Below are 26,583 nucleotides of genomic sequence, written 5' to 3'. Positions count from 1 at the left end.
TGGTTTGCTGTGAGGGCTTCTGCGAGGCAGGTCCTGCCCTCCTGGGCCATGCCGCTGCTTGCACGGCCCCCTGCCCCCTTGCCATCGAGGCTGTTCAGTGCCAACAACATGAAGCAAAGACTTTCTAAATTGTGTTTTAAATAGGTCCGGTGCAACTTTTCTGAGCAATGCAACAGTGCAGCAGGGGATTGCTTCTTTCTTTCAGGGGACTGCTTAGGTGGAGGTGAAATTTGTACTGTGAAAAAGTTGGGCATCAGGCTCCTGGTCCATATGTGAGTCCTGCAATAGTGCAAGAAATCAACAGTGGTCTGAATAACGAGCCCAGCTCTGCCACTGGCTTCAAATACCACCTGGAGCGAGTCACCAAGCCAGGGCTTCCCTCTCCACTCAGTAGGAGACCCGCCTCTGTACAGCACCTTGGCTGCCAAATGCTCCTCTGAGCAAGAGCCCAGAGTCACTATTTTCAGAAAAGATGACTTCAGAGAAGCTTCTGGCCAAAAGAGCTTACTAGATGTTCTCATAAGTGAAGAAGCTGCAACCAGCTAGCCAAGCATCTTGTCTTCATCCAGCTGTGGTAGATCTGGCCCCTTGCTAGATAGAAGTCACACTTCTCCCCATCTCACACACACCCCGAAAGAAAGCTTCCTGACTTCTCTGGCATGTGGTCAAGAATTACAGGTGTGCTCAGGCACATGCATACGCACAGGATTGCTGTCTGCAGACATTTTTATAACACTGCTCTTGGCTCTGGTGCAAGACAAACGTAGAACCAGGAGGCCTTGGAAAGCGTAAACTAGCCCGCTCGCAGCCAAGGCTGGCTACGATGCCTCGGAGGAAAAATCTCTGTTTTCCAAATTGTGTGGAAACACGCTCACTGCCTGCCTGATGGGCCCGGCAGAGCCCCGTCCCCAAAGGCTGGAGCAGCTCTGTTTCTTTCCAGAAGAACAGCTCCGGCGGTGTCCCAGGCGCAGGCTAGCTGGACATGCTCCAGGCTGGAAAACACAACAAGGAAAGTGGCATAGAAATGCATAAATCCTCCTCGAACCTGTGTCCCTGAGCCATGCCTTCTGGCATTTCCAGTTAACTGAAGGGTATTATGTGGGCATAGCACCCCCTTTGTAATTTTTCAGTCTCGTTTTTCATTTTCATCCCGGTTTGGTGTCTGGGTGCCTGCGGCCTGCTCCTGGCACAGCGTCCCCATGAAGAAGAGCAGGGTGAGGGCATCGTGATGGGAACAGCTCTGCCCCTGTGCAGCCCCAACCACCCCGGTGACACTGCGATGGCTGTGACGTGGGTGCAGACACCTGGCAAGGTGAAGGTAACGCCAACAGGGCATTCGCTCTGGGACCGTTCTGCTCCTTCCAGCCTCTCCTCCAAGGGGCTGGTGGTCGGTGGCGATGGCATTTCGAAGGGGAGCTTCGTCTGTTTGTGCTGGATGCTTTGTTGTGTTGTTTGTGTGGTTTTTTTTCAAGAACTTTTCCATCTGCCCTGCGGCACTCAGTCTGCTTTCTAAATTGGCATATTGCAGTGGCAGCACTTGTGCACTGCCATGGCCAGCGCTTGGGGGCCAGACGGGCTTTTCCCATCTGATGAGCAAGCTCCCTCCTTCCCTCCCCTAAAGATTCTGCACTAGTTTGAAAGCTTGATGGTACTTTTTTTTTTTTTTCTTTAATTAATAAATCCACAGTTAAATGAAATTAATATGCAGAACAGTGTTTGTGTCACTTCAATCTTGAGTTATTACCTTCCTGTCCCTGTAATGTTATGAACCTTAGGCAAAATCACCCTTGAAATACATAAACCCACCGTGTTACTATTAGAAAACACTGTGTGGGGTGCTGGTGGGATGTTTTCCATGACGTTTCCTTGCCCTGCGTTAAAACAACCTGCCTGACTCCACCCTCAGAAGCCCCCAGGCCCAGCTCCTGGTCACCACTGGGGTCCCTCCTCCACCTCCTTCCATGCCAGTGGAGGAGCGAGAAGGCAAGAACCCAGGGAGGCAAGGGAAGAAGGGAGAACCCAGACAGCAAGAAGCCCCTGGGCTGGGCACTGGCGAGCCCAAACAGCATGGACAGGAGGACACGGTGCTGATTTCCCCCACTGCCCAGCCGGTGCTCTGCCAGGCCACGTGGCACCCGCAGGGCTGGCCGGCAGGATTTGGGCACAAGCAAGCTCTCAGCTGCCTGGAGGCAGCCATGTATCTGTAGGAAGAGCTGGAGGAATCTGCTCCTAAAGGTTACAGGTTAACGAGTCTAAAACACCATGTACCTCAGAAAGTTCACCGGGGCGATGTGCGTGCCATAAATGACAACTTTATTTCTTCCAGGCTGCGTTATTTTTTCCCCACAAGACTTTGATCCTCCCAGTCATTCTGGCTACTGTGTGCATTGCCAAGGGCAGATCTCCAGATGCAGTGACTTGTCCTGGCTCCCTCGCTTGCAGAGGACACACTACCCGTTTTCAGGATGGTGACCCAAGGCTGTGCTGCCACTTCCCAGCCCCTCACCATGCCGAGCACCCATGCCGAGCACCCATGCCAGGGGTAAGGCTGCAGCACAGCACCCAGCCTCATCCCCTGGAAAGTATGTTTCAGGAGAGAAAATGCATTCCCATGTCTATGTCTGATTTTAATTACATATTTAATGTCTTAAGCTGCTGCGACTAAAGGGGAAATTGTGGACACTGGGGTAGGGGCACCCACCGTTTTGAACTGTGCTGAATTACAGGCACAGCTTCACTTCGGTGCTGTACACCGTCAAGACTCATCACCTGTCTTTTGCAGGAGAACACATAAAATTAAATCAAAAAGTTTATAAGCCGATTAATACAAATTTGCCTAATCAGTATGGCAGGACTCTTTTTTTTTCAAACATCAACTCTGCGGGCTAGCTCAGGAGCCTTACTTATTTCAAAACTGAGATTAAATCTACTATTTCCAGTGTAATAATCTTATAGCACCTCTGAATTTATCTCTAGGACAAAGGTCTTTTCTCATCCCAGCTGCTAAAGTTTAACCAGGGAGACAATAATCATCTTTAAAGACACACTGTACACAAAGAGGGACTTGGTGGCGTGACTTACAGGAGGAACTCGGAGTTTGCAGAGTAAGAATGGTGTTTGCAGGCTGTAAAAGAGAGTGACAGTCCCAGGAACATTCTTTTGAAAGAGCGTGCACGCTGCACGGGACGACTTGCTCCCTATTCACCGGGGTCAAAATCAGAGCCCTTTTGCCTGATTTTTTTTTTTATTACTTTTTTTTTTTTTTTTTTTGAGCCCTGCTGTGTTCAGAGCTCAGCAGAAAGTTTCACCACCGTATCTGAATTCGCCCTCTGGATAAGAGGACAGCACAGCTGAGGCCTTCCTAGGGCTGCGTGCAGGTGCCCCCAGCAAGTCACCTGAAAACCAGCTCCTCTGTAAACACGCACGATAACCAAGGGCAGATAAAGTGCCTGGGTTAGCCCTGGGTACATGTGGGCTGCCTCAGTGCAAAGCTGCCCTTTCTCTACCATCCCAACCCCTGGGACAACACGGATGTGACCTTGCTGCCATTGCCAGCACGTGGGGTGGCAGCGAGGCTGGCACTCCCAAAACCCAAACCTCATGGCCCTACTTCACCCCCAGCCATCCTGGAGGGGAAGGGGTCCCAGCCTGGAGGCTGCACGTGTTGCTGTGACCCTCAGGGGGAAAACCAGACTTGGGCAGGGCAGGGGGAACCACGCTGAGGCTCCCCAACATGCACCTCCATCTGTGGTGGAGGCGAGAGCTGGTGCTGCACAGCCAGAGGGAGATGGGGCATTGCCCCCTGCCTGGGCTTTGCGTTTGTGGAATAAAACTGAAGCCTTTGCTGGCCCTAACCAAGGAACGAAGCATGGGACACTGCTGCCACATAACCAAGCCAGCAAATAAGAAATCCAGAAAATAGAAAACAGCCCGGATACAGAAGTTAAATGCGTTCAGGCTTTCGGCATGATTTTGAAGTCACAACACAGCATTTAACAAGGAAGGTTTAGGAGATAGATCTGCATACATATTTGCATATGGCCCTCATTAGACAAAATTCCAATTAAGCATTCAGTGCATGCAAGACTGGCAGATACACAAGCCTAACAGGTGGGCCATTTTATGCTATGTGATGGTACAATTAAACCCTTTTCTGTCCAAATAGGGATTCACTAGCTTGCATCAGCTCCATCCATTGCCCAAATTGCCCAGACCTGAGACCTTTTATCTTCTCCCGTTTCTCACTTTTTTTTCCAGTTATGTTACTACCTACTCCATTACGAACCTTTTTTTTATTTAGCCCATCTAAATGTATTCTCATCTATGTAAAAGCACCATAATAATAAGGAAGCATAGAGGAGCCTGACATTTCTTTTCATGCTGGTACTTACTGTTCAAAATGTCCTAGAAGAATATCAGTGACGTCTGTCTTTTCACAGGTGAAGGGGACTAATAAGCCAAAAGCACTCTCTGTCTTTGGTAGCATGCTGCACCAAGCAGACCATTTCATTAACCTTTTGCAAAACACATTGAAAACCCTCGGATGACACCCACATCAGTCCCCTCACTCCCAAACACACAACCATTGCATTGAAGAACTGACAAGGGAGGGTGATGGAAGAAAATTAGGCAAATTTTTTACATTTTCTGATTCTTAAGGAATTGGCAGGGTGGAAGGGATAATAGCCGCTATTCTCAGGTGAGATGGTGCTAGCAATAAACAATTTTTGTAACTACCATACGCCTGTAAAAGCCCTTGAACACATCAAACCTTTCTGCCAGGAATACTTTTCTGTATGTTATGTGCATCTTCCACCTGTAGGCTCTGTGTCCCCAGGCACAGCTCCCCAGAAGGACATACAAACTACACGGCCACAAGAGCTAGAGATGGAGCAAGCACTTACCCCCTCAAGACTGAGCCCAGTCTTGAATATTTCCTCCACATTTTTTTCCTCCAGATCAAGTTGAGATTGACCCATTGGCCATTTCACAGTAATCACTGACTGCAGCAAGGGTCTTAGATGCGAGTCATCTCCAATGGGTTCAGCTCAGTTGCAATCCCGACCACAACTCCTGGTCTATACCTATCAAATCTTAGCACCACTTCTTCAGTCTAGCTCCAGTAAGGACACTTGGACAGTGGTAATGTGCAGGGATACATTAAAGCAGGAACATTTAACTTGGAAGCCCCTCCGTTTAAAACTTATCCAGCCTTCTCTAGAGACAGCCACATTCCAACGTGAAAGCAATGTCTGTAAGGATGAAACAGAAATGGCTGTCTCATATCCCAGCCTAAGGGAAGTTAAAGTAGGTGTCATTAGTCCTCTCTTCACTTCTAATACCGCATATTACTTTCTGCTGGAAGAAGACTTCCTGCTGTGGCAGCCTTGCATTGCTGGGCAGCCTGCAAACACTGAGGATCATGGTTTATACCTCAAGGAGATGACAGCATAATCAGAAGTGGGGCATAAGTGACTTCAAATGGTAAGAGGAAGGAACAAAGTGTTCTGTGATGTACGCCCCAGGATGGGTGATGGCAGTGCTCTGATGATGCTGACTGCTCTCATTGCTCAGGTCCTGCTCCTTCACCCTTGTGCACACAGTACCGGTGCCACCTTTGGTCACCAGAAACTCTGGGAGAGAAAAGCAGAGCAAGTCACAGGGACGAAGAACCCAACCAATAAACCACTCAATCACACTTCTCCAAAAAAAAAGTCATTGCTGCAAGCCCTTTTGCGTCTTGCAGCTGAAGTTTCTTGTGTGCCTTATGGCAGAGATGCTAATAGCATGTTTGTTCTGCTGTGGTTCAAGGAAGATGTGCTGGCTGCACCCACCCAAGCCATGGCAGCACGCACTGTGTGGCTGGTGCAGCTCCTCCACACCCAGACAGAAGCCTGCCGGATAACTTGGTGCAGAAATGATCCATTTGCTCCTCTGCAGAGCTTGGCTGAATACTCGGATCCAGAGACTTTTCCCTCCCCTCTCCTAGATCTTGCCAGGCCTAGCGTTAAACCTACATGTTCAGCTTATCTGTTGACTTTAAATAAGGATCATTTAGATATGTTTTCCTCCTAAATTACACAGATTTATTGTAAGCTGGGAACACCGCGCTCAGCTCGTATAAGTGCAACGAGCCCATTAAACTCTGAGCAGGACAGAACAAATCACGCTAGGGCAAAAAGCAGCCCGCCTTCACCCCTCCCTGGGACGGCTCTTCCCATAAACAGGGATGTACTGCTGCAACCACAGGCCTGCGAGCTTCAAATCCGTGACGTCCTGGGCTGGGGAGCAGGACAGAAATGTGGCTGCAGGCAGAGGAAGATGGCCCTGATGGTGTGCTGCAAGTAAGAGCAACTGGGCTCACAGTGATACTGCCAAAAGAGCCGAGATGCATGCACCCTATGCAGGCCTGGCTACGCCTGCAGCTGGAAAAGGTGGCGTCTCTCCTGTCCCATCTGGTCACTTGGAGCACCAGGTGCCATGCCAAAGCACAGGCAGCATGCATGAAGGGGAATCGAGCAGAGAAGACATCAGAAAAGTTGGAGACGGGGCTCTGGTGAGCCATGGGTCCTGTGCTCCCTGGCAGGCAGGCACAGGAACTCAGCAGGCAAGGAAAAGCAGCTGCTGCTGCCCCAGTGCGGGACGTAGCAGGACAGGGTCCCCAACCTTGTCCCCGCTGCTCCAGCACAGGGAAGGTGGTGGAGGTGGACGGGTGCCAGGGCAGGGTGGCACGGGACGGGCAAGGAGCGAGACCTGCAGGGCGCTGAGAAAGCCCCGCACAAGGCCACAGGGCACTAAATGTACCATAAGCCGTCTAAGAATCACAGTTGGTTTTAATTTGTGCACGGGTTTTCCCCACACTACCTAGATAACAAGGCACCGTGTTGGGCTTCCTAGAAAACATTAAAAAAGCAGATAGGGTGGAAAAGGCTCTTTTATTTATTTGTTTATTTATTCAACACATTCAATCCACTACTGTGGATTTTATTATTATTATTGTTGTTCTTGTTAGAAGATGCCCCAAACAAACAAACAAAAACAAAAAAAAAGTGCAGCATTGTTTACAAAACAGAATTTCGTGTTAAAGTATTCCCCAGGGTATATGCAAGTCTTAATACATTGATTAATTATCGCAAGTAATACTTCCTTGAAGATAAGAAGCCTTCATTTTCCAAAGGCCATTTTATTTGCTGAACACTGCTGGCCTTAGATATGATAAATTATTATTTCAGGTAAATCCAAATGGCACATAGATAATTATACAAATTCCTGGACAGACCAGGAAATATGAAAAATCAGATCCAAGTTCTTTTAATGTAAATAACTGGCGTGCTTCAGCCTACTTTTCTCATGCTTTGGAATATTAGAGAGCAAAGGAAGCAGTCCAGTGTGAAATACTGTGATTGTTGTAGTGGGTTTACGTGGCAAGGTTTTGGTAGCAGGGAGCCATAGGGGTGGTTTCTGTGAGAAAGATCTAGAAGCTGCCCCATGTTTGGGAAGGGCCCCATTGTTTTCCAGATCCGAGCCAATAAGCAATGTTGTTTTGCGCCTCTGTGAGAGCATATTTAAGACAGGGAAAAAAAAACGCTGCGCCACACAGCAGCCAGGAGGGTCAAGGGAGTGGGAGAACAGCCTTGCACCAAGGTCAGTGTGGAAGGAGGGGGAGAGGTGCTCCAGGCGCCGGAGCAGAAGTCCCCTGCGGCCTGTGGTGAGGACCATGGTGAAGCAGGATGTCCCCCTGCAGCCCATGGAGTACCACGGTGGAGCAGGGTTCCACGCTGCAGCCCGTGGAGGAGACCACGGTGGAGCAGGTGGCCCTGCACTGATGGAGGCTGCCGCCTGTGGAAGACCCCTGCCGGAGCAGATTCCGGGCCGGACCTGTAGCCCGTGGAGAGGAGCCCACGCAGGAGCAGGTGATCTGGCAGGAGCTGCTGCCCGTAGGGGAGCCAGGTTGGAGCAGTTTTCTCCTGAGGGATGGACCCCGTGGTACGGACCCATATCTGGAGCAGTTCTGGAAGAGCTGCTGCCTGTGGGAAGCCCACGCCGGATCAGTTCATCAAGGACTGCATCCTGTGGGTGGGACCCCACAGCACAGGGGACGAGAGTGACCGAGAAGGAGCGGCAGAGAAGAAGTGCTGTAGACTGACCATAACCCCCATTCCCCGTTCCCCTGTGCCGCTCGGGGGGAGGAGGTGGAAGAGGGTGGATGGGGGGGGAAGGTGCTTTTGGTTTTTTTCCTTTGTTTTCTCACTTCTCTCGCTTGTTAGTTGTAGGCAATAAATCTTACTATCTCCTTATGCCGAGTCTGTTTTGCCCGTTACAATAATTATTGCGTGATTTTCTCGTCCTTATCTCAATCCTTGAGCCCTTTTCACATATTTTCTCCCCATTCCTCTTTGAGGAGGGGGAGTGAGAGAGCGGCTGTGGTGGAGCTCGGCTGCCCACTCGAGCGGAACCACGACAATTGTAAATGGGAAAAGTCAACAGAGAAATCTAAGACACCCAGCATTGCACAAAACTAACCTGAATTTACATAGGATTCAGCCATATTGACAACACGTTGATGAGAAAACCTAGTAACATAGTTCTTGTTTAAAAACACAAATCCCTGGTTGGCTGCAACACAGCTGTAAAGACAGTTAATCAAGCAATGCTCCTAAAAATCTGCACAGGTGGAATACTGAAATGGATGTTTTAATTGGCATTTTTCACACTGAATACTTTGCTCCATAACTGCCTTTCCCTGGTAACAACTTCAGAAAGGACTAATAGCAACAGCGACTTTCTTATGCTGAGGCATAGAAAGCAACTGGATCACTCGTGGCAAAGCCTGCTCAGCTCTTCCAACGTATTTCCCATATAATTCACCTCTGGAAAATCCTGATAGTACTAGCTCAATATATGCTGAACTTAAGGGTAATGAACACTCAAGGACATTATTCTAAATATTAGTGGGAAAATACACACAAGAAAGAGAGAGCTGAGGCTATCTGAGGATGTTAAATTGCAGAGACATGCATCTAGCTCTCTCAGGTCTGTGCAGTACGTACACAAACATTAAGGCCTAGCCCACCAGACAACAAACTTTGCAAAGTCTTGCAGCTTCCAGCTTTGCTATTTATCTCCAATCACCTAGGCAGGGAATAACCAACACAGGCTGCTACCCTCTCCCAAGAAAGCCTTTTAAAATTGTTTTTAAATCAATGTATGCCTCCATAAGTTTAACCATCTTCATACTTAAAGTCCTTGAATGACCCCATTTATTAAGACACCCAAGACTCAAACAACATTCATGCCAGTGTTGGATGGCAGAAGGAGCCCAATGCAGCAGTGAACGCCGTCAGCTACTTCATCCACCTGGCAGCAGCAGGAGGGGCAGGCTCTAAGAAAATGATGCTGTTGAACTGCTCTCTGGCCATCATGCAGGGTTGAGGCTGTTCCCTTCTGCTCCCATCCTGGTCCAGAGGGGTGAGGGCCACAGGATGTTTGATGGATCTTGTTCTCTTCCCATATACAAGTGAAATTAAAGCCAAAGGTTGACAACAAGCTACGATAGAGGGTGAAGGTCTCCTTGCTTTGTGTTAGGAAGAACTTTGGGTCTCCTTACATTATACACACATAAATACTTCTGACGGAGTCAGAAACCAAAATTTCTATTCCAGATGAGAATGTTAAGTTCTCCTTTGTATCCCTATGGACAACGCTCAGAGGTACTATATACTGTATATCTAAACACGACAAATGTCAGGCAAGTGAACAAGCAAACAAAGCTTTAACTGCAAGGCTCTAGCTCATGATGGAAACAGAAGCAGGGAGGCTCCATGACTGTGTTAATGTCACATCGGCTTCAACCGTAATTACTTCATGCTGATTCTCTGGAGCGAATGCATCCACCTAGCTATCATGAACTGCTTGAATTAAAAACTGAATTAAACAAGAAACAAAACCTAACTTCCATTTGCCATAAACACCAGACCCACTGACTTGAATAAAACCCTACTGAAAGTCATCGAGACTCGAGGTGCAGGTACCAAATGGAAGATGGGGGCGGCCACGCCTGGATGTTCCCTCAGCACCAAAATGGGGCTTGTGCATACAAATGTGACACCAGCCATGGCCTTTGCTTGCTCATCCCTGCTTTCTGCAGGGATATCTCATCTGCTTGCTGCTCTTGGGTTAGCCCTTGGCTGTTCCTTTGCCTTCCAGAAACCCAGGAGGTTTTCCCCACATCATTTCTACACTGACCTGCATGACTGCATGACAACCTGTACAAAAACACTGGAAACCAAGAGCCGTTGGCATCTAAACCCATTCAATTCCCTCTCCCTCTTCCTTTCCCATCTCCGCATCAATAGCTATCGACAAATTGCGTGCAGGCTGCTTTTTCTCATTCGCGAGGCACCAGGCTCCACTGAGTCATCCCGGCCTCATCCACACCACCTCACCAGCACTGGTGGCAGCGAGACAACCCCTACGTCCAGCCTATAGGGCTTCTCCTTTGCAGGTCTAAGCACTCGGTGCAAAATATTTTAGCAAATAGCAGAGACGACAGAAGCAGACTTTGGATTGTATCAAAATCAACAGAAACTTTTTATTAGTCAATGTAAAGCAACTGTATGGAATTAGGTTTATTATATTTACTTTTTTTTTAAAAAAATAAATGAACGTTTTACTTATAGCTGGTTTTGTTTGCAGAGTAAATATGCTTTTGCTGTTGTTGTTTAAAAAAAAAGAAAAGAAAAGAAAACTATTCTAAATGATGCTACTTGGCTGCATTTAGTTAGGATCCCTTAGTGCTAGGACACATAAAAGGTCACTCTCTTCAACGTGTTGCTAAATGGGTTTCAATGACAATCCCAGCAATGGGGGGAAGACACAAATGCTTCAGTTTAAAATGCTAAGGAAATAAGGAAATAGAAGTCAGTATTCTTTTTCCATACCTGTATTGTTAAATACTCCTTGGATTGTAGCAGTTGCTTTTTTTATTATTAATATTTTTTAATACTTACAAGCATCTAACCATTTTCCATTTAAGGCATAGGCACAGTTCTGTGGATTTAGACCTTCCAGCAACAACTTGCTTCCTGTAATCAATTTCCTTAGTCCCCTTCAAAGGAGCCCACAGACACTCACAGGCCCACAACTTAAGGTCAAGGACTGTTGCGTGCAGGTAAGGAAACATTAAATGGAATAGGAATGGACAGGAAAGACTCAGGGGGAAAAAAAGCTCTGAGTCATCTGCCAGGTATCTCATCTCGTGTCGCTTCCATACACCACAACCTGTCAGAGTTTGTGTTGGAAGAGATTTCGGGTTTCTTCCAGGACAGCAGGCAGGGTGGGGATTCACAAGGGTATTCCACGGCCAGTGAGAACTGCCAAGTTCAATCCTGTGCTAGGAAAACAGCTGGGGAAAATATCCCATAGGCACAGGAACTGGTAACATGGAAGTCTCTTACCCTTTAGAAGCGTAGCAACACGGACATTGGTGCTGAATCCCCATCTAGGATCTGCAACCAACCCCCTGCAAGCAGTGAAGTGTCCTCCTCAAAACATTTTCCTCTTCTACAAGGAAATAGTGTTGATGCACGTGAACTCATGATATTCACCATCAAAGCTGCTACAGAGAAGGTAGGGTTGGGCAAAAACCTCTGGGGTGAATGGGATGCATCAAAAAGAGCACAAAACCCGCCCTACCCATTCTTGCAGGTCAGTACCACATGCTCCCAGCCTCTGGCATCTCTTAACTCTCCTGTGCTCAGGAACGAGCACGAACAGCAATTCCTGGGACCAGCCCTCATTATCTCAGCAGACCCGGCTAAAATACTGGTTGGGTGACACACACGAGACCTGCCTTTGGCTCACACCACTACCTTAAACAGCATTACCTCGTGTCTTGCAGAAATAATTCAATACAGACTCCTGCCGAAGACTCAGATTTGTTAGGAAATGTTGCAGTTTGCTTTGCACAAGCAGGTTTTGTGATGGGTGAAGAATCATTTCCTCACCAGCAGCCAGCAGGAAAGCGAGGAGGAGCTTTTTCCTCCTGTCCTGTTTAGGTCACAACTAGTGGGATTTCTGGCCCATTTCTGGTAAGGTCATACTGCTGAATCTGTGCACCACCAGCCTCCTCAGCTGAGCAGTCACAAAGCTGCACCCTGGGGCTCAGGCCCTGTGCTACTGTTCTCTCAGATGTCAAACAGCACCGCGGGCAATCACTAGACAACCTCCTTAATTTGGACTATTAATTTTCCACAGTCATCCCAGACAGTAGAACAAACCATGTGCGCACACTAATTTTTCCCTAAAGCTGACTGGAGAAGGCTCTGCTTACGCAGAAAATCTCTCAATTTTTTTCCCCAAAACTGCCTAACGAATGATCTCCCACCCCAGGATGCAATCAGCAATTCTCGGACTCGTTTGGTCAGTCGGGATGCTCAGAGAGGATGCTTCAGGCCTGACCAGCTGTCTCCCATTCTGGAGTTTCCTTAATTGCTTCCCCAACTGCTCTCCCTGGAGCCCCCTCCTAAATGAGATCAATACAAGAACTATGAATTCTTAATAGCTGCCATCATTCTCCAGAAGCTGGTATTTTCAGAACAAGCTACATCTCACCAATGCCTTACACGTTAACACAACGAGAATTTCACTGCAAAGTTCTTAAGCATCCAGATACCCCAGAGATCACAACTACATAAAGAGACCTGAAGAAACATTCACGATTCTTCGGCTAATTCTGAATGCTTTTAATGGATTGTACAGATTTCAACATCTGGTTTTACAGTCTCAGCTGAAATATATCATATTCCACACAGACATGATACACGTTCATCTAACAGATGGCACCTTCTGCCTTGCGAGGGAACAACAAGTGACCCCACAAGGCTCCTGCTGGTTAACTTTTCCAAAAGATGTGTTTCTTGGCTAACTGCAGTATGAAAGTACTTGTTGAAAGAAGCAGAATGCACTCCAAAGTATTGCTCATAGGCCTCTCAAATAATTTTCGCAGAGGCACTAGGATCATATTGCAACAGAAGGATCTTCCAATAGTACAAAGCTGACACTTTTTTACTTTCCAGTGTACGAAATCTGTTTTTGCACTCCTTCCTGTATAAAGAAGCATTGGATTAGAAGCTAGGCAGAAGCTTTACCAGGTAAAACGAAGATAAGGGGTAAAAACAGACAGTTAAGCCTCAGCTAAAACCTTTCATATGCAACAAGAATTTTGCAGTATTCCCTTCTCCATAGCCAGTTACACTACGTTAGTTACGTTAGCTATCAGACCTTAAAAAAAAGTTTTTAAAAAAAGTCAATTTTAATCAGCGCACTTCCACCTGAAAATGCAAGCCTGAACACAGTAGGCAAAAAGAAAATCCCGTTTCAAGGAAAATAACCATCTCCAATATTCACATAGCATGCCTTAGAGATTTCTAGGACTGAACTGCTGACACTTTTATGCTGTCAGAAGCGTACACGTACAAAATATCTGCTGCAAGCAGGATACTGTTGTATCAGGCTACCTGAAAACCTGAATCTGAATGTAAGTTTAAACTGATCTTCTATAAATCACTTTACATTTAAAAAAAAGTCTACAGCCAGATGAGTTCTTCTTGTCAAGACAGAAGTTACAAGCTAACAACAGGCGGTGTTATAGTGATGGTTCTTCTATTTTGATCTTTTTGGTTTGTCCATTAGAACCATGCTGCAGATCCTGCTTTTTCTTTTTCTGCTGCTGCAACCTTTCCTCTTTCCTCTGTAGGTAGATGGCCGTGTCATCGAATGAAGCTTTGTAGAGGCTGCTGTAGTAGCTCTCTGCACCAACAAATCCTGCAAGTGGGCAAAACAGGAACACAAGACAAGTGTTAATTTCCTTAATGGTCTCAGCAATTATTTCCTGTGCTGGAATTCTAGATGAGGAAATTTCAACTTATTTACTGTGGTCCCATCTACTGTACTAAACATCAGCATTTACACTGTGTAAGCCCTGTCTGACTTGGTAAGAATCCATCCTGAATTCACGTTGCCAAGCGCAACCAAGCTAAAAAATGCTTACAGAGGCAGGCACATGACTGTCGAGCAAAGAAGGCACACAATTCTCTTGGACGCTTGAAGAACTTCGAGGCTCCTGTTTTTAAAACTACTGCTGTAGCAACTTATTGTTAAGACATCCTGTTGGCATTCTTCCCCCGCGCTTAAACACTGCAAAGGGCCTAAATTGCTATGCAACTGTCCTTAGCTGACTTCTTTCCTAGAGCACTAACTTTGAATAAGCCTGAAGCAGTAGACTTCAAACGGTGCTGTCCTACAGTACACACATAAGCACTTTTTAAGCATTCATCCCTCGTGATTTTGCTATAGTTTTGTGAATGCAGTATAACATTGTTCGCAGCATCTCCAGGACCGTAAGCTTACAAGAGTTTCAACAGGCAACTATTATCCACCCCCGAAAAAGAAAAAAAAAAAATCACATTGTTTTTATAGATAATGCCATAAGAGATTAGCTGGCTAGGTCCACATTTCTAAAATTTGTTAGAGTATCTATCTGACAAAGCTATTTACCTCTAGTTACCCTTTGTGTTCTTACCTTTGCTCACTTCCAAAAAAAAAAAAAAAAAAAATGGTTTATGAGCATGGAAACCCAATATTTATTATGGTTTGGTCATGAAGCAAGCGTGCTACTCCACAGTAACACACACACAGCACACCTTTCTGTCTTGGTACACAAACACACTGACTCTCCCTCACCGATACTTGGCAAAGCGCACGGTTTTACTTTCAAGGGTCTTGCACTCACACAGTAACCAACTGACTGGCCTTTGGCCCCGGGACAAATTGCACGCTGTCATTTTGGACATCCATTCAAATGGATACACTCTCTACTTGATCAATCTGCACTAAATCTTGCTCTGCCCTTTTCTGGGATCGGTTCCAACACAGTGTCAAATTGTTCAACGTCTGCTTTCAGACCAACCTAGCTGTCTTAGAGCCTACACAGTCAGCAGTCAGATGAAACAGGTCTGGAGAAGGTGAAAAGAAGGCTACAGAGATATTAAGAAGATTGGGTTTAAGCAATATAATGATCACCTCCTTTAAGAGAAGTAACTACCTTCTCAAGCACTAATTCTGCACTGGAGTAAGTGGTTATCAAGTGAGCCTCCCCTTACTAATTAACGATAATAGACCCTGTCATTTGAGCAGTCCTCCTCTCCCAGCTGCAGCAGGCTATTGTGTATCACAGTAATTTGCTACACTGCCAAATTATGCTGGGAACCTCTCTCCCTGTCTGCTCTTACTACTTCTCTCTTGCTCATTTTCACTCAGCCCTTGTACTTCTAATAACCTGCCTGGCTCTAACTATCAAGTCTGCAACACCTACACGCAAACACTCTCCCTTCCAAAAGGGTACTTGACTTCCTTTTCGATTTCAAAGGCCAAGCACAACCAACTTAATGGCAGCTATTATCTCGCTATCTCCACCATACTTCTAATAAAATTTCACACTCAGGCAACAGACAAGAAAACAAACAACAGTTTTCAATATCACAGCAGTAAGACAGGCTGCTGCAGCTATGTATTAGGGTGTTTGTGTACAACCATATGCTCAGGTGTCTATGTAGAAGAGTTTTAATCCTATAAATACCTCCACCATTTGTTGAGAACAGTAACCTGAACACCCTTCAATACCAACACTCATTTCCATACCAGCTGGAGGGATGGAGCTGCAGAAGGAAAACTGAAAGATTATGCAGCTTCAAGAGAACTACCCTGAACTCTGATCTTGCTCCAAAAATATCGGACCTAAAATTGCAGTTCTTACACCTTCAGGCCAAATTTCTCACCTTCAAACACTGTCCAGTTGTCACGCAGATATTTTGACATCCTCTGTAATCCTTCATCATCAGGTACAGGCTGGGGAAAGAAGGAACATTGCATGAGCTTCTGTGCATAATGAACAAGGAACCTGGAGCATCACAGCCAACTGAAAAATGCCACAGATGAGCACAGTGAAAGGACAGTGAGTGGAAACCCCCCAGAATCCTAGGCCCCCCTTTTTTTTTTTTTTATTTTCAGGTCCCCTACAGAAACCTGTTCACCTGTTCTTCCTGGGGACACGGTATAGCTTGAAAGAAAAGAAAATGGACTCTCACTTACTAATTTGTGAGGATAAGGAATACCAGAAGGAACACATTAGTGTCAAAGAACTTACCTGGAAATGTAATTTAAGCCCACCTTACAACACACAATTAGCTGGGGACTTGAAAAATTAACAAGGGAGCTTCCAGTTATTTAGCAGGTTATTACAGAGAGCTTGCTAGCACATCCCTCAACTCTGACTCCTTGTTCTACAGGAAAAAATAAAGAATAAAAATCCCAGGATGCCTTGAACCCCAAAATATCTCTCAGAGGCAGGCACAGAGAGGGCTATGCAGGAAGCATTACTGAGCAAACCACAAGGGGATTTTATTGTTTTGTATTTTTCTTTTATCAAGTGTAGCACACAGAGAGCACAGGCAATGGTTTAAAGGACTGAATGCAATGGCTGACAAGCGCTCTGCTTCATCCTACTGTGCTAGATGTTAGCTTTACCAGAGAAGAGGCTGATAACAAGCTCTCAATGGTTATTCATTATACAGAGGTGAGAGAAGTAGAATGAGAGGTATCTAAGACTTCTACTCAGTCTGAAATAGAGAAATGTGTCATTCAGCTTTCACGGAACACAGTTCACCCTGTTTTTGTTACCAGGTCAAGACTAAACAAAGCATCCATGGTACTTTGTTAACAAAAGTATCTACCTTCCACTGTCCATCACACGGTCTGTACAACTGAAGAGGGGCTTCGCTGTCTTCCTGCAAAATCCAGATATCTCCTGCTTCCTCAAATGCAATGTCCCAGCCTTTATGTTTCAAAGAGATTTGCTGTCTGTAAGCTAGCTGCTGGGCAACGGCATCAAGCTGAAAGATGTAGACTGTGGGAATACTTTTGAGAGGGAAAAAAAAAATAATTACCATTATTAGCAAATCCACCTACTGCCATAACTTGTACAGCAAACTACAAACACCCACTCTAATTCCAAATCGAGCTAAAGCGAAGTCATTAGAAATTGCAAAAAATACCCTAACACTACAAATGCAGTTTGCTTACGCGGTCAGAGGCAGCAGCTGTAGATACCTAACATGTCAAATGGATTTTCAAATGTCATATCAATGAAAAAGAAGTCAATACTCCCTCTTCTTTAAGAGAAAAGGTAGTAAAGGGAATTTAATCAGGATTTACATGAGGAGTGTATCATCACAGCACAACTGTGATCACATCACAGCACTTCCACTCCTTTGTGGGTGGCTTACAAGGTCTACAAGACAACACTGTTTAGAAATGCTGGGCTCTAGAGCTGGAAATAAAAACCTGACAGAGCACGGCATGGCCCCTGGGAGAACTAGCACAGGCACAGATTGTGGCTGACACGGCTTCCACTTCCAGAACAGGTCTGGAAGTGGAAGGGAGCCACTCGGCCCGGCAGCACACATGATGGGGAGAAGCTGAGACTTCTCTGAGTTCACTGAGGGGACGGATGATTTCACTGTATGGGCAGGTTTGGCAATCTCCCTCTGTCCTGTTGGCAAGCTTTTGTCAGTGAGAGCAGTTTTCTTGGCAAGATTAAGGTGCAGTGGAAAGAGAGGCTCTTTGTCCATCCCTGCAAGATATTCCCCTGCCAGTGGGGCTGTAAGGCTGTAAGGTTCCTCGGTGCTCAGCCCTTCAGCTCCTGAGTGCTTTCCTCATGCAAACACAGATCTGAACATCCTGAGTGCCAGGCAGGGCTCTCAGAACACCTCATGTTCCCTCCTGTGAGGGAAGGGCATCACAAGTCCTGCAAAACTTAACTATGCCAAGTAACCTTCGTACTCATCTCTGCATTCAAGCAGAGAACAAGCACAAAAAGGACTCTCAGGTTTCCTGTGAGGCCACAGGCATGTCTATAGCACTCAGAGGTCAACAGTATCACACACTTCAGTCAGGGGAAGTGTTAGCGTATCCAACAGGGAAAGCTGTTCCCTCCCTAACAGGGGCTGTGATGACTGCAGCCAGTATTCCCTTTATTCTTACCAGTCACACAGAACAGCAACATAACCTCCTTGACAGCAGTAGGCTATTCTTGTCACGGTGTATTTCTAATAGGAAGAGAAAAAGAAACATCCTTATCAATTAAGACTATTTTAAAAGCAGAAAATTCACATTCAATTTCATGTCTTACCCTTTAAAATTTAGCACATATCTTAACTCACAGCAAGTTAAGCAACGTAATTACATTTAAACTGCAAATATATTTCTGTACCAGTGTTTGCTGTTTAATGAAGCTTTCCACATTCACAGCCATCGTAACAGGGACCAAATGTAAAGGTTTTGTTGAGCTACTCTCAAGAGACAAACCAAGAGAGAAGACAACGAAGGAAAGCATGCCTCCCTTAAAAATTCTCCCCTTCAACGTTAAGGGAAAAATAAAAAAAATAAATAAGGGCATTAAGTTTGCTTAGCCAGGATATCGCACTAGCAGCTTGGAGATTATAAACACATTACGTTTGTTAAAGAAGAAGATAGTGATGCAGTGCCAAAATCCTTGCTGGGTTGCCCCTGTTTTCAGCCTGCATCTGGGTGAAGCCATGCTGCCCTATGCGGAACGTGTTCTGAAGAACAAGGCAAGACTGCCTCAGGCCACTGTCCACATTAAAAGAAAAACACCCACAAAAAAAAAAAACCACCCACACCCTAATTCAGAAGATATATGGTTTTATCTGGGAGAGAACCAGGGCAGTATCTTTGCTGGATAAACAGTACCACTTGAAATACGTAACAGCCGATCTGGGGCTCCTTGAGTGGGAACTAAGAACTCAAGATGAGCACAGAATCTGTGAGAAGATGCCCAAGGGTGCTTTTTTGAAAGTATCTACCGTATTACGTGAAAGATGAGACTGCAAAGGCAAAAAGGCTGGTTCTCAAGTATGTTTTTACACTGCAATAACACTAGCATTTTGATTAATAAAACCTTCGTACTGTAGCAGTGGTGAGTTATTCTCCCTAGGGCAGGGAAAATGCATCGTCTTGTCCTCAAGGCCCCCTTTTCCCTCCCACACAGCCTCCACCTCTTTCCCTAACGTGACACTGGTCACTAGACTGAACCTCTGGCTTACCAGCTTAAGCTGAATTTTACCCTTTGAGCTGCCAGCTGATGGACGGGAATCCTCAGGGGACTTACTTCAGAGTTTTGCAATCGATCCAGGAAAGCCAAGCAAGCTCTACAGCCTCCAAACACCCAACTCAGCACATTTAACGCAAGAAGCTAATTCTTTTGTCAACAGTACACGACACAGCTACTCGAATATGAACCAACAGCAGGAAAGAAAGATAATTAATGGCATAATTATAGCTGAAAACCAGTTACATGGAGCATCTCCAGCACAGAAGAGAAAAAAAATCCATTGTGTGATGCAATCTTTAGCGGGGAGGTGGGGGAAAGCAAAGAAGAGCAGCATGCACGCCACTAGCAGCACATATTTCTCATTTGACCATTTGTTTGGACAGAAGAGGGCCAGTTTCTACAAGCCATTATCAGAAGGGTGGTATGTTTCAAAGCTCTGGTAAACAGAAGGGACTAATTTCTTGCTCCACTGCAGAAATACAAAGTTGTTATTCCGTATTTAGCGGTGAGACCCAGGACCCCCTGTATAGCGGAGATATAAAAAATGCTTGCAGCTTCAAATACCGAGTAGAATGAGGATGAGTGGGCTGAACCAGAAAGGTTCACTGCAGCTCACACGCCTAAATGCAGTTACTGCAGCACGGAGCCACTTACACCACAGTTACAAAGTGGAACTGACAACCCCTTTGTAAACCACCAGCGGGTTTTCTAGGCATTTGAGGAAATAAGCCAAGATATTAAAATTAAAAAAAAAAAAAAAATTCTGCTAACAATGCTTCTCTCTGCCTGTCTCGGGGTGCAGTGATAGCAAATGCCCACCTACACAGTTCAGGCCTTGTCAGAGAGACAGAGGTTTTGTGAATGCAAAGTATGCAGAAGCTCTCCCCACCCTTCACTGGGGGAGGGAGGAGGAGACTTTGATTTGAACCAAATGTTACTCACAGCTGGACAAAGATGCATCTTCTTAGTAAGATCTTTCCTTCCCATGCTTCTTTAATGGGTAAGTTAACAATTGGTGAATTGAATGCACGGCCCTGAATAGTATCTTGCTCAAGGACAAGCCTATGAAATCAGTTAACTTAAATAAAAGCTCCAGGAACAGCCTGTGATAAACAGATGTTCAGTTGATACTCTCTTAACTTATTCAGCATTTCTGTGCCAGTGTTATCAGCCCGCCAACACCTTAAAATTAACTTTTGATGTCGCCTGTGAGAAGAGGTAACCCTATGAAAACGTAATGTACTGGAGCACTGGGGTGGAGTTGTGCAATTCACATTCTGGACTTTAAACAAGCTTTTGCGGTCAAGAGGATCAAATGAGGTGAAAGCTCTGAATCGGGATAATATTTATACAGTACGATGGAATGAGAGAATTATTCCCATTCTAGTGGGAAAATGGACTGGGAATCTGCAACCTAGCGGCTGAAAGCAACACTGCACTGCTCAAGAGCACTCCTACATTCCCAAAACGCACACACATTCATCACCTGCCATCCAAAATATGCTCACATTTCTGCACTCCTATGGCCCAGCGTTACTGGTGATTCCATTATCATTATGCTTCAAGCTTCAGAGCATTCATAGTGGTTATCGATGGTAAAAAAAAATAAAAAATAAAAAAAAAAAAAATGAAATGTGATGCGAAGGAAAGGAGAAAACAATCACACCCCCACCTAATCTTCAGTTGCCAGAGTCATTAGCAGACGGCGTGACAGCTACAGCCTACAAAGTGCTGACTTCAGAGTCTGCTACCTTAAATTCAGACTATAAATAGCACACTCGGTTGTGATGATGATCCTTGCCCGTTGATACAGCTGGATGCACAGTAGGACTAAGTACCACTGCTGGACATCAATTCCTCTGGCGTTTCTAGCTCTACAACACCTGCAAAACACAAGCTTCCTTTCTCCTTTGGTCTGGCTGGCCATCAAGACAGAAACAATCTCTATGAAAAAATATTATTTGGACGATCTTTCCAGAAAACCACCCTGCTGATTATTAGATATTTCACATGGTGCATTAAATAATGGTCACCACGCAGGCTTAGAACTGTAGCGTTGGTCTGACAGAAGCACTTACTGAAAAGTGCAGCAACACAGCACGAAGGTTTAAATGCCATTTATCCGTCTGTGATCACCGGGAGACTGCCTCTTGCACACACATACCAACTGGGTCAAGCCAACTGAGTCTTCTGCACCCATAACTAGATTTGCACCAGGTTTACAGGGAGACAGATTTTAAGGTGCCTGCAAGAACTGGTAGCAAGCAGAATTACGCAGGTTCAAGGCAAAGGCCAGCCCAAGGCTTCCAAGGCCACAATTAGAAGACACATCATGCACGCAGTGGGCAGAGGAACTGCAAAACACTGCAGGAATACAGTTGATTGACTGCTGTTATATTTATTAACCCACAATTTGTGTGTATTCCCTTTTGGTCACTGTTTACTCACACTGAGAGCAGCTAAACAGATGTCTCAAACAAAAAAAGGGCATCCCAACTTTCTACTAAGAGACCGCATCAACATATGAAGAGCATCCTGTAGAAGGGACTTTATCAGGTGCATTACTGACAAAGCAAGTATTACTGAACTATGTTCAGAAGCCTTCAAAAAATAGAGTTGGAACTTTTTTTCTTTTACATCGTTTGTATTACATTTGGATAAACTTATTTGTAAGCAGCGGAGTGAGGATTCAGTGTCAGATCAGAGGTGGCACTAAGGGGCATGGTTTAGTGATGGGACTCAGGAGGTCAGGTAGGCAGTTGGAGCTGACCATCTTGAAGGTCTTCTCAGATGTAAGTATTTATCTTACTAAGCGCTGAGCCAGTCCAAGCATCTAGTCACATTAAAAACGATTCCTTTCTTCACAGCAAGTTGCTTACTGGTCCTCAATGATCCAATAAAGCTACAAGGCAAAGTGTTTAAAACAAACAAACAAACAAACCATTCTTACCCCCCAAAGAAATGCCTTACAACATTACTGCAGGCACAGATTCGATGCCTATCATATAATGCACCTGCATTAGCTACTTTGACCACAAATGTTAAAGCATTTTGGCTTTTAAGCTCTCTGAGACACTTCCAGAAGGCTACGCATTGGAAGGTCATTTTGTCAGTCTTCTCAGTCTTAATTCTCCCCTACTACCTCAAATCCTCCTGCACCCAGACTATGCAAGGATAGCAGCTAGGTAGTCTTGCGACCTCATTTATTGCACCCACTTTTTGCTCATGAAAAAAAAAGAAAAAAGCAGTAGCTACTTAAAAAAAAAAAAAAAAAAAAAAAAAAAAAACATATTTCAAATGCTACACTCAAGTAGAAATGAGCCAAAGACCCCATGCATATGGGCAGAAGTTGCTTTTAAGTATGTTTTTCAAGTTCAAGAGCAGGTTAAATTGTCTGTATAGGTACTATCACAAACTCCTGCTGAAAGGGACTCAAGGGCAAAAAAACGTGTTCCAGTACCTAAGCTCTGCATGCTGTGATGCAAGTGGCTGCCCTCAGGGCTTATGTACAAATAGAAATGAAAGCTGCACGTTATTATCCCAACACTAAAACAGCCCTGCTGATGTCTTTTGCTCAGAAAACAAACAAACAAACAAACAAACTTGAGTTGTTAGGTCTGTCACTAGGAATGGGGTTCTTCCATGTGTCATGCTCCCAGTTCAGTAACTGGGAATCCCACTAAAAAGATCAGGCCAGACCTACGTGAACAGTAAGGAACCTCTGAGAGACCCCTAGTTCCTGTCTGCTGGGAGAGGCACAGCACAGCAGACTTCGGCTGACCAAAACAACAGCAAAATGCTAGGGAAGAAAGACAACTGTTCAACAACATTTCAGCCTGAATACGAATTCTGCGGCGTTTTGGTCTCAACAGCTATAAATGGAGATAGGCTTCCCATTTCCCAACAACAAGGAAACAACCCTGGTCTTCAAAGACAAAGATTGTTAGAGATCCATGTTTAAAAAAAAAAAAAAACAACAACAAACAACAAAACACCCAAAAGGATGGGCGGTAAGACAAACAACCCTTAAATAACTCCACAGATTAGCACCTGGCTTAATATAATGTAGGTGTGAGGGACAAGAACAAGTGCATTTCACTGCCAATTTGCCATGCTGTTCCACGTGACAAGAGGTAACAGAAGGAGAGATCAAGCACTGCTGGAACCACTGCTCACATCCAACGCGTGCTACATTAGCAGCCCGAGCAGGCTGCAGTAGAAGCATTGCTCCTGGGGTATTCAATTTTCACCTGTGACTCAGACATTTCTGTTTTGGACACTGCCCAGCTTCAGAACAACCCAAAACAATCCTAGCAGCTTGATCCCACCAGATGGTAACATTTCAGGTAACTGGTTACAAGCATTACAAAGCTTCTTCTTGCTCTGAGAGAATGTAAAGTGTTGCTCAAGTTGCAATTTAAGCATTTTAAAAACGGGTTGATTTTTTTGATTTTTCCAGTGCTACAGGATATTTTCTGGCTAAGAGATTAAGGCATTTGTGTTTTCTGAAGTTATTAAGTGAAGGTTTATTTTGGTTTGCAGAACTTGTATTTTGCAAGAATTATGAACAGCTGCTTTTAGTCACTGTTTAGCATTTTCAGAAACGCATGCAAGACCAGAATGAATGTCAGGGACTTTCTTCCTTCCCCCAAATCCCAGGCTGTTGTAACAGTTTCTAGGTCTTATGTAACTTCCAAACCCACTGGCAGAAAGGAGGCACTCCTAAGAAAATGCGACAAACACTTTTGGGAGTCGCAAGGATCCAGAGAACAGCAAAAGCACTGACACATACACAGCTTATCACACAGCCATACCTGGTCTGTTTTGGTTGCATCAGGTCCACAGACACTGCTTAGATGGCAGCAGTATACTTCGTCCCCACTTTTATAGTGCCAAAGTCTCAGAGTACCATCCTGGGCAGATTGAAGCAAACACAAGTTGATTACCAGCAGTTCCTCAGGCAAAGAGTGGCCGCTTGTGGCCTACAGCTAAACCCTATTTCCCTGAAGAGCTTCTCACAGAAGTTACTAAATAGTCACTTAGTTAAGACCTCAAGCTGCAGACAAAGCGTTTTAATTAACATCATTTTCCCCCTCAATTCTAAATTATTCAATCATGCTAACTTTAATTTTCCCTTTGAAGTGGAAATTGTGTAGCTGCAAGAGCACATTTCAAGTCCATCTCCTATAGCACAAACAGCACAGCAATACAGTGATCAACATTTTAGCAGCAATTCTTTCTGGTTGCCCTTCTCCACCCCTGCTCCTGTTATCACCCAAGTTCTCATTTGATTTAGTAGCCTCCTGGAGAGAAGCTAAACACCTCTCTTCAGTGACTGTTTTTCCAGAGAACTTGCTAAGAATGAAACAGAGCCACACAGCACTAATGGTACAGTTGCTGAGAGAAGGATGAGAGGAACAAGAGACAAGAGCACTAGTGAAGCAAGAGCAGCAGTTGAAACCAAATGCTAAGAATTACTACAGTCTTCACAGAAAATATTACCTTCTTCCTACGCAGTTCTGGTAGTCTGGGATACAAAGACTTGTTTCCCTTCTTTTAGATCAACTCCATCTGCTCTTTACAGGTTGCTCAAACCTCTACAGGTCTGGCATGACAAAAGGATCCCACCAATTTAAGGAAAGGATTGACAGGGGTGAAAACACTCACTTCTTCAATTGCAGTGCAGTACTATACAGTGCTTGGATGACAATCTCTACACAACATGCACTAGACATACTATGAGGACATACTTCAGAACAAGTCTCACAGGGGAAAGCAAGTGGGAGAGTGAAGAGGGAACAGTTTTCTCATCTCAAAACCTCTTTAAAAAAAAAAGCTTGGATTCTAAGGCCATTAATTCTTAAGATGCTCATTATCATGGCAGGCTGGCATAATATTCATTTGCCTCAAAGTTGTTTAAACAGTCCAATGATTAGAATTTGTCTGTGCTCCAAAGCAAGAGTTAATGATCAAGAAATAGCGAGGACTTGGCAATTTCTCCATCCTGAAGATCCTAATAAGAAGCTAGCTTCACTATAGACGTTGTAAATGGCTTTTATGCTCCAGCAATAGAATGACTAAACACTGAAAAGAAAGCTAAGAAAGGAAAGGAGGGGGAGAGAAGGCAAGCTGGAAGCCATGAGAAATTACACTGAGCGTCCCAGGGGATTTGGGGGAAAACACAGGCAGACAATGGTTTTAAAGTCTAAACTTCCAAGAAAAATATTTTTTGAAAGAAATTGCAATACGTACCCCAGAAGCAGACAACAGCAGATCAGGATAGTTGGGTACTGCTAATATTCTGCTTACAAACCTAAAGGGAAAGAAGTCAAATTATGAGCTCTCTTGCATGACACTCTGGGATCTTTAAACACATATAATGAGAAAAAAATGCTGATTTTAAAGAGAATCTTCTAATTTAAAAAAAAAAAAAAAAAAAAAAAAAAAAAAAAAACAGGTTCTCCAAATGAGCCATTTTAGAGAAGGAAAAAGTATTTCTACAGTACCTGGTACAGTATATACACTATTCAAACTACTGATCCACTTAACAAAAGAATAATTTTTCCCACCTGCACTCAAAGCATTCTACTGACTCCTTCCCAAATGAAAACATTAGTATTTAGGCAAAAAAAAAAAAAAGCCAAGGCAGATAGATTTACTCTGATAGCATGGCTCCCCTTCCTCAATTCGTGATGTAGATTAAAACCACAAATCAACAGATGCTTTTAAAACACTTCAACAGTGATGACTCAGCTTTCAGCTACCACCTCTCTCCCATCACAGCTGGAGAACAATCAATCTTTTACACATTTTTAAAGCAAGCATGTGGCAATTTACCACCAGTGTCCACATTCAGACAGAAAGCTTGTTTTTCAGAAGCACGTAATATTGCTATGTCTACATTCACTTGTCTGTGTTGAGTAACAAGGACCTCAACTTCTGGAGTTTATTATTATCTTAGAGCTCAGCAACATAAAATGCAGTGCCCTGAGCAGAACAGTACCCGAGCGGGACTGTCTTGCTTTTGAAAAAAGGCGTAACTTTAAGGCCATTAAAAAACAGAAAGGAAAAAAAAAAGAGATTTGGGTCACTACAATGACAAACTTCCATGACAAAACAGCAATAGCAGCACATGGAGGCATAACAGATCCAACAAGGATCACCACGCACCCCACCAAACTAAGAAAATCCAGGACTGTGAAACAAGACAGGAGCAACAGCTGATTTATGTAATCCTTTACTTATTCATTCCTTTTTCAAAGATTGATTTTTTACACGTATATCAACCAACTTACACTAAGTGCCTTTCCACTGTGTGGCCACTGATGAACTCCCTGCATGGACACAACAGTCCCAGTATAAAAATGTCTTTCAGAGTATCAAGCACTGTTCAT

At 44.7% G+C, this 26,583-nt stretch overlaps 1 protein-coding gene across 1 annotated transcript in view; it reads right to left on the bottom strand.

The window, feature by feature from the left end:
- Positions 1-12,725: 12,725 nt before the first annotated feature.
- WDR4 (WDR4 tRNA N7-guanosine methyltransferase non-catalytic subunit) overlaps positions 12,726-26,583 on the bottom strand; it is a gene marked incomplete at its 5' end in the record, with an annotated part of 20,907 nt that continues 7,049 nt past the window's right edge. The window contains 6 exons of the mRNA XM_084530471.1: positions 12,726-13,824; positions 15,837-15,906; positions 16,791-16,974; positions 18,100-18,164; positions 24,004-24,102; positions 25,442-25,502. Coding sequence (XP_084386597.1) covers positions 13,646-13,824; positions 15,837-15,906; positions 16,791-16,974; positions 18,100-18,164; positions 24,004-24,102; positions 25,442-25,502 — 658 coding nt within the window. The 3' untranslated portion in view covers positions 12,726-13,645. The remainder of the gene's footprint in view (positions 13,825-15,836; positions 15,907-16,790; positions 16,975-18,099; positions 18,165-24,003; positions 24,103-25,441; positions 25,503-26,583) is intronic.

Source organism: Aythya ferina (genome assembly GCF_964211825.1).
Source record: "Aythya ferina genome assembly, chromosome: 1".
Taxonomy (NCBI): domain Eukaryota; kingdom Metazoa; phylum Chordata; class Aves; order Anseriformes; family Anatidae; genus Aythya; species Aythya ferina.
This window is presented reverse-complemented; position numbering and strand designations above follow the sequence as displayed.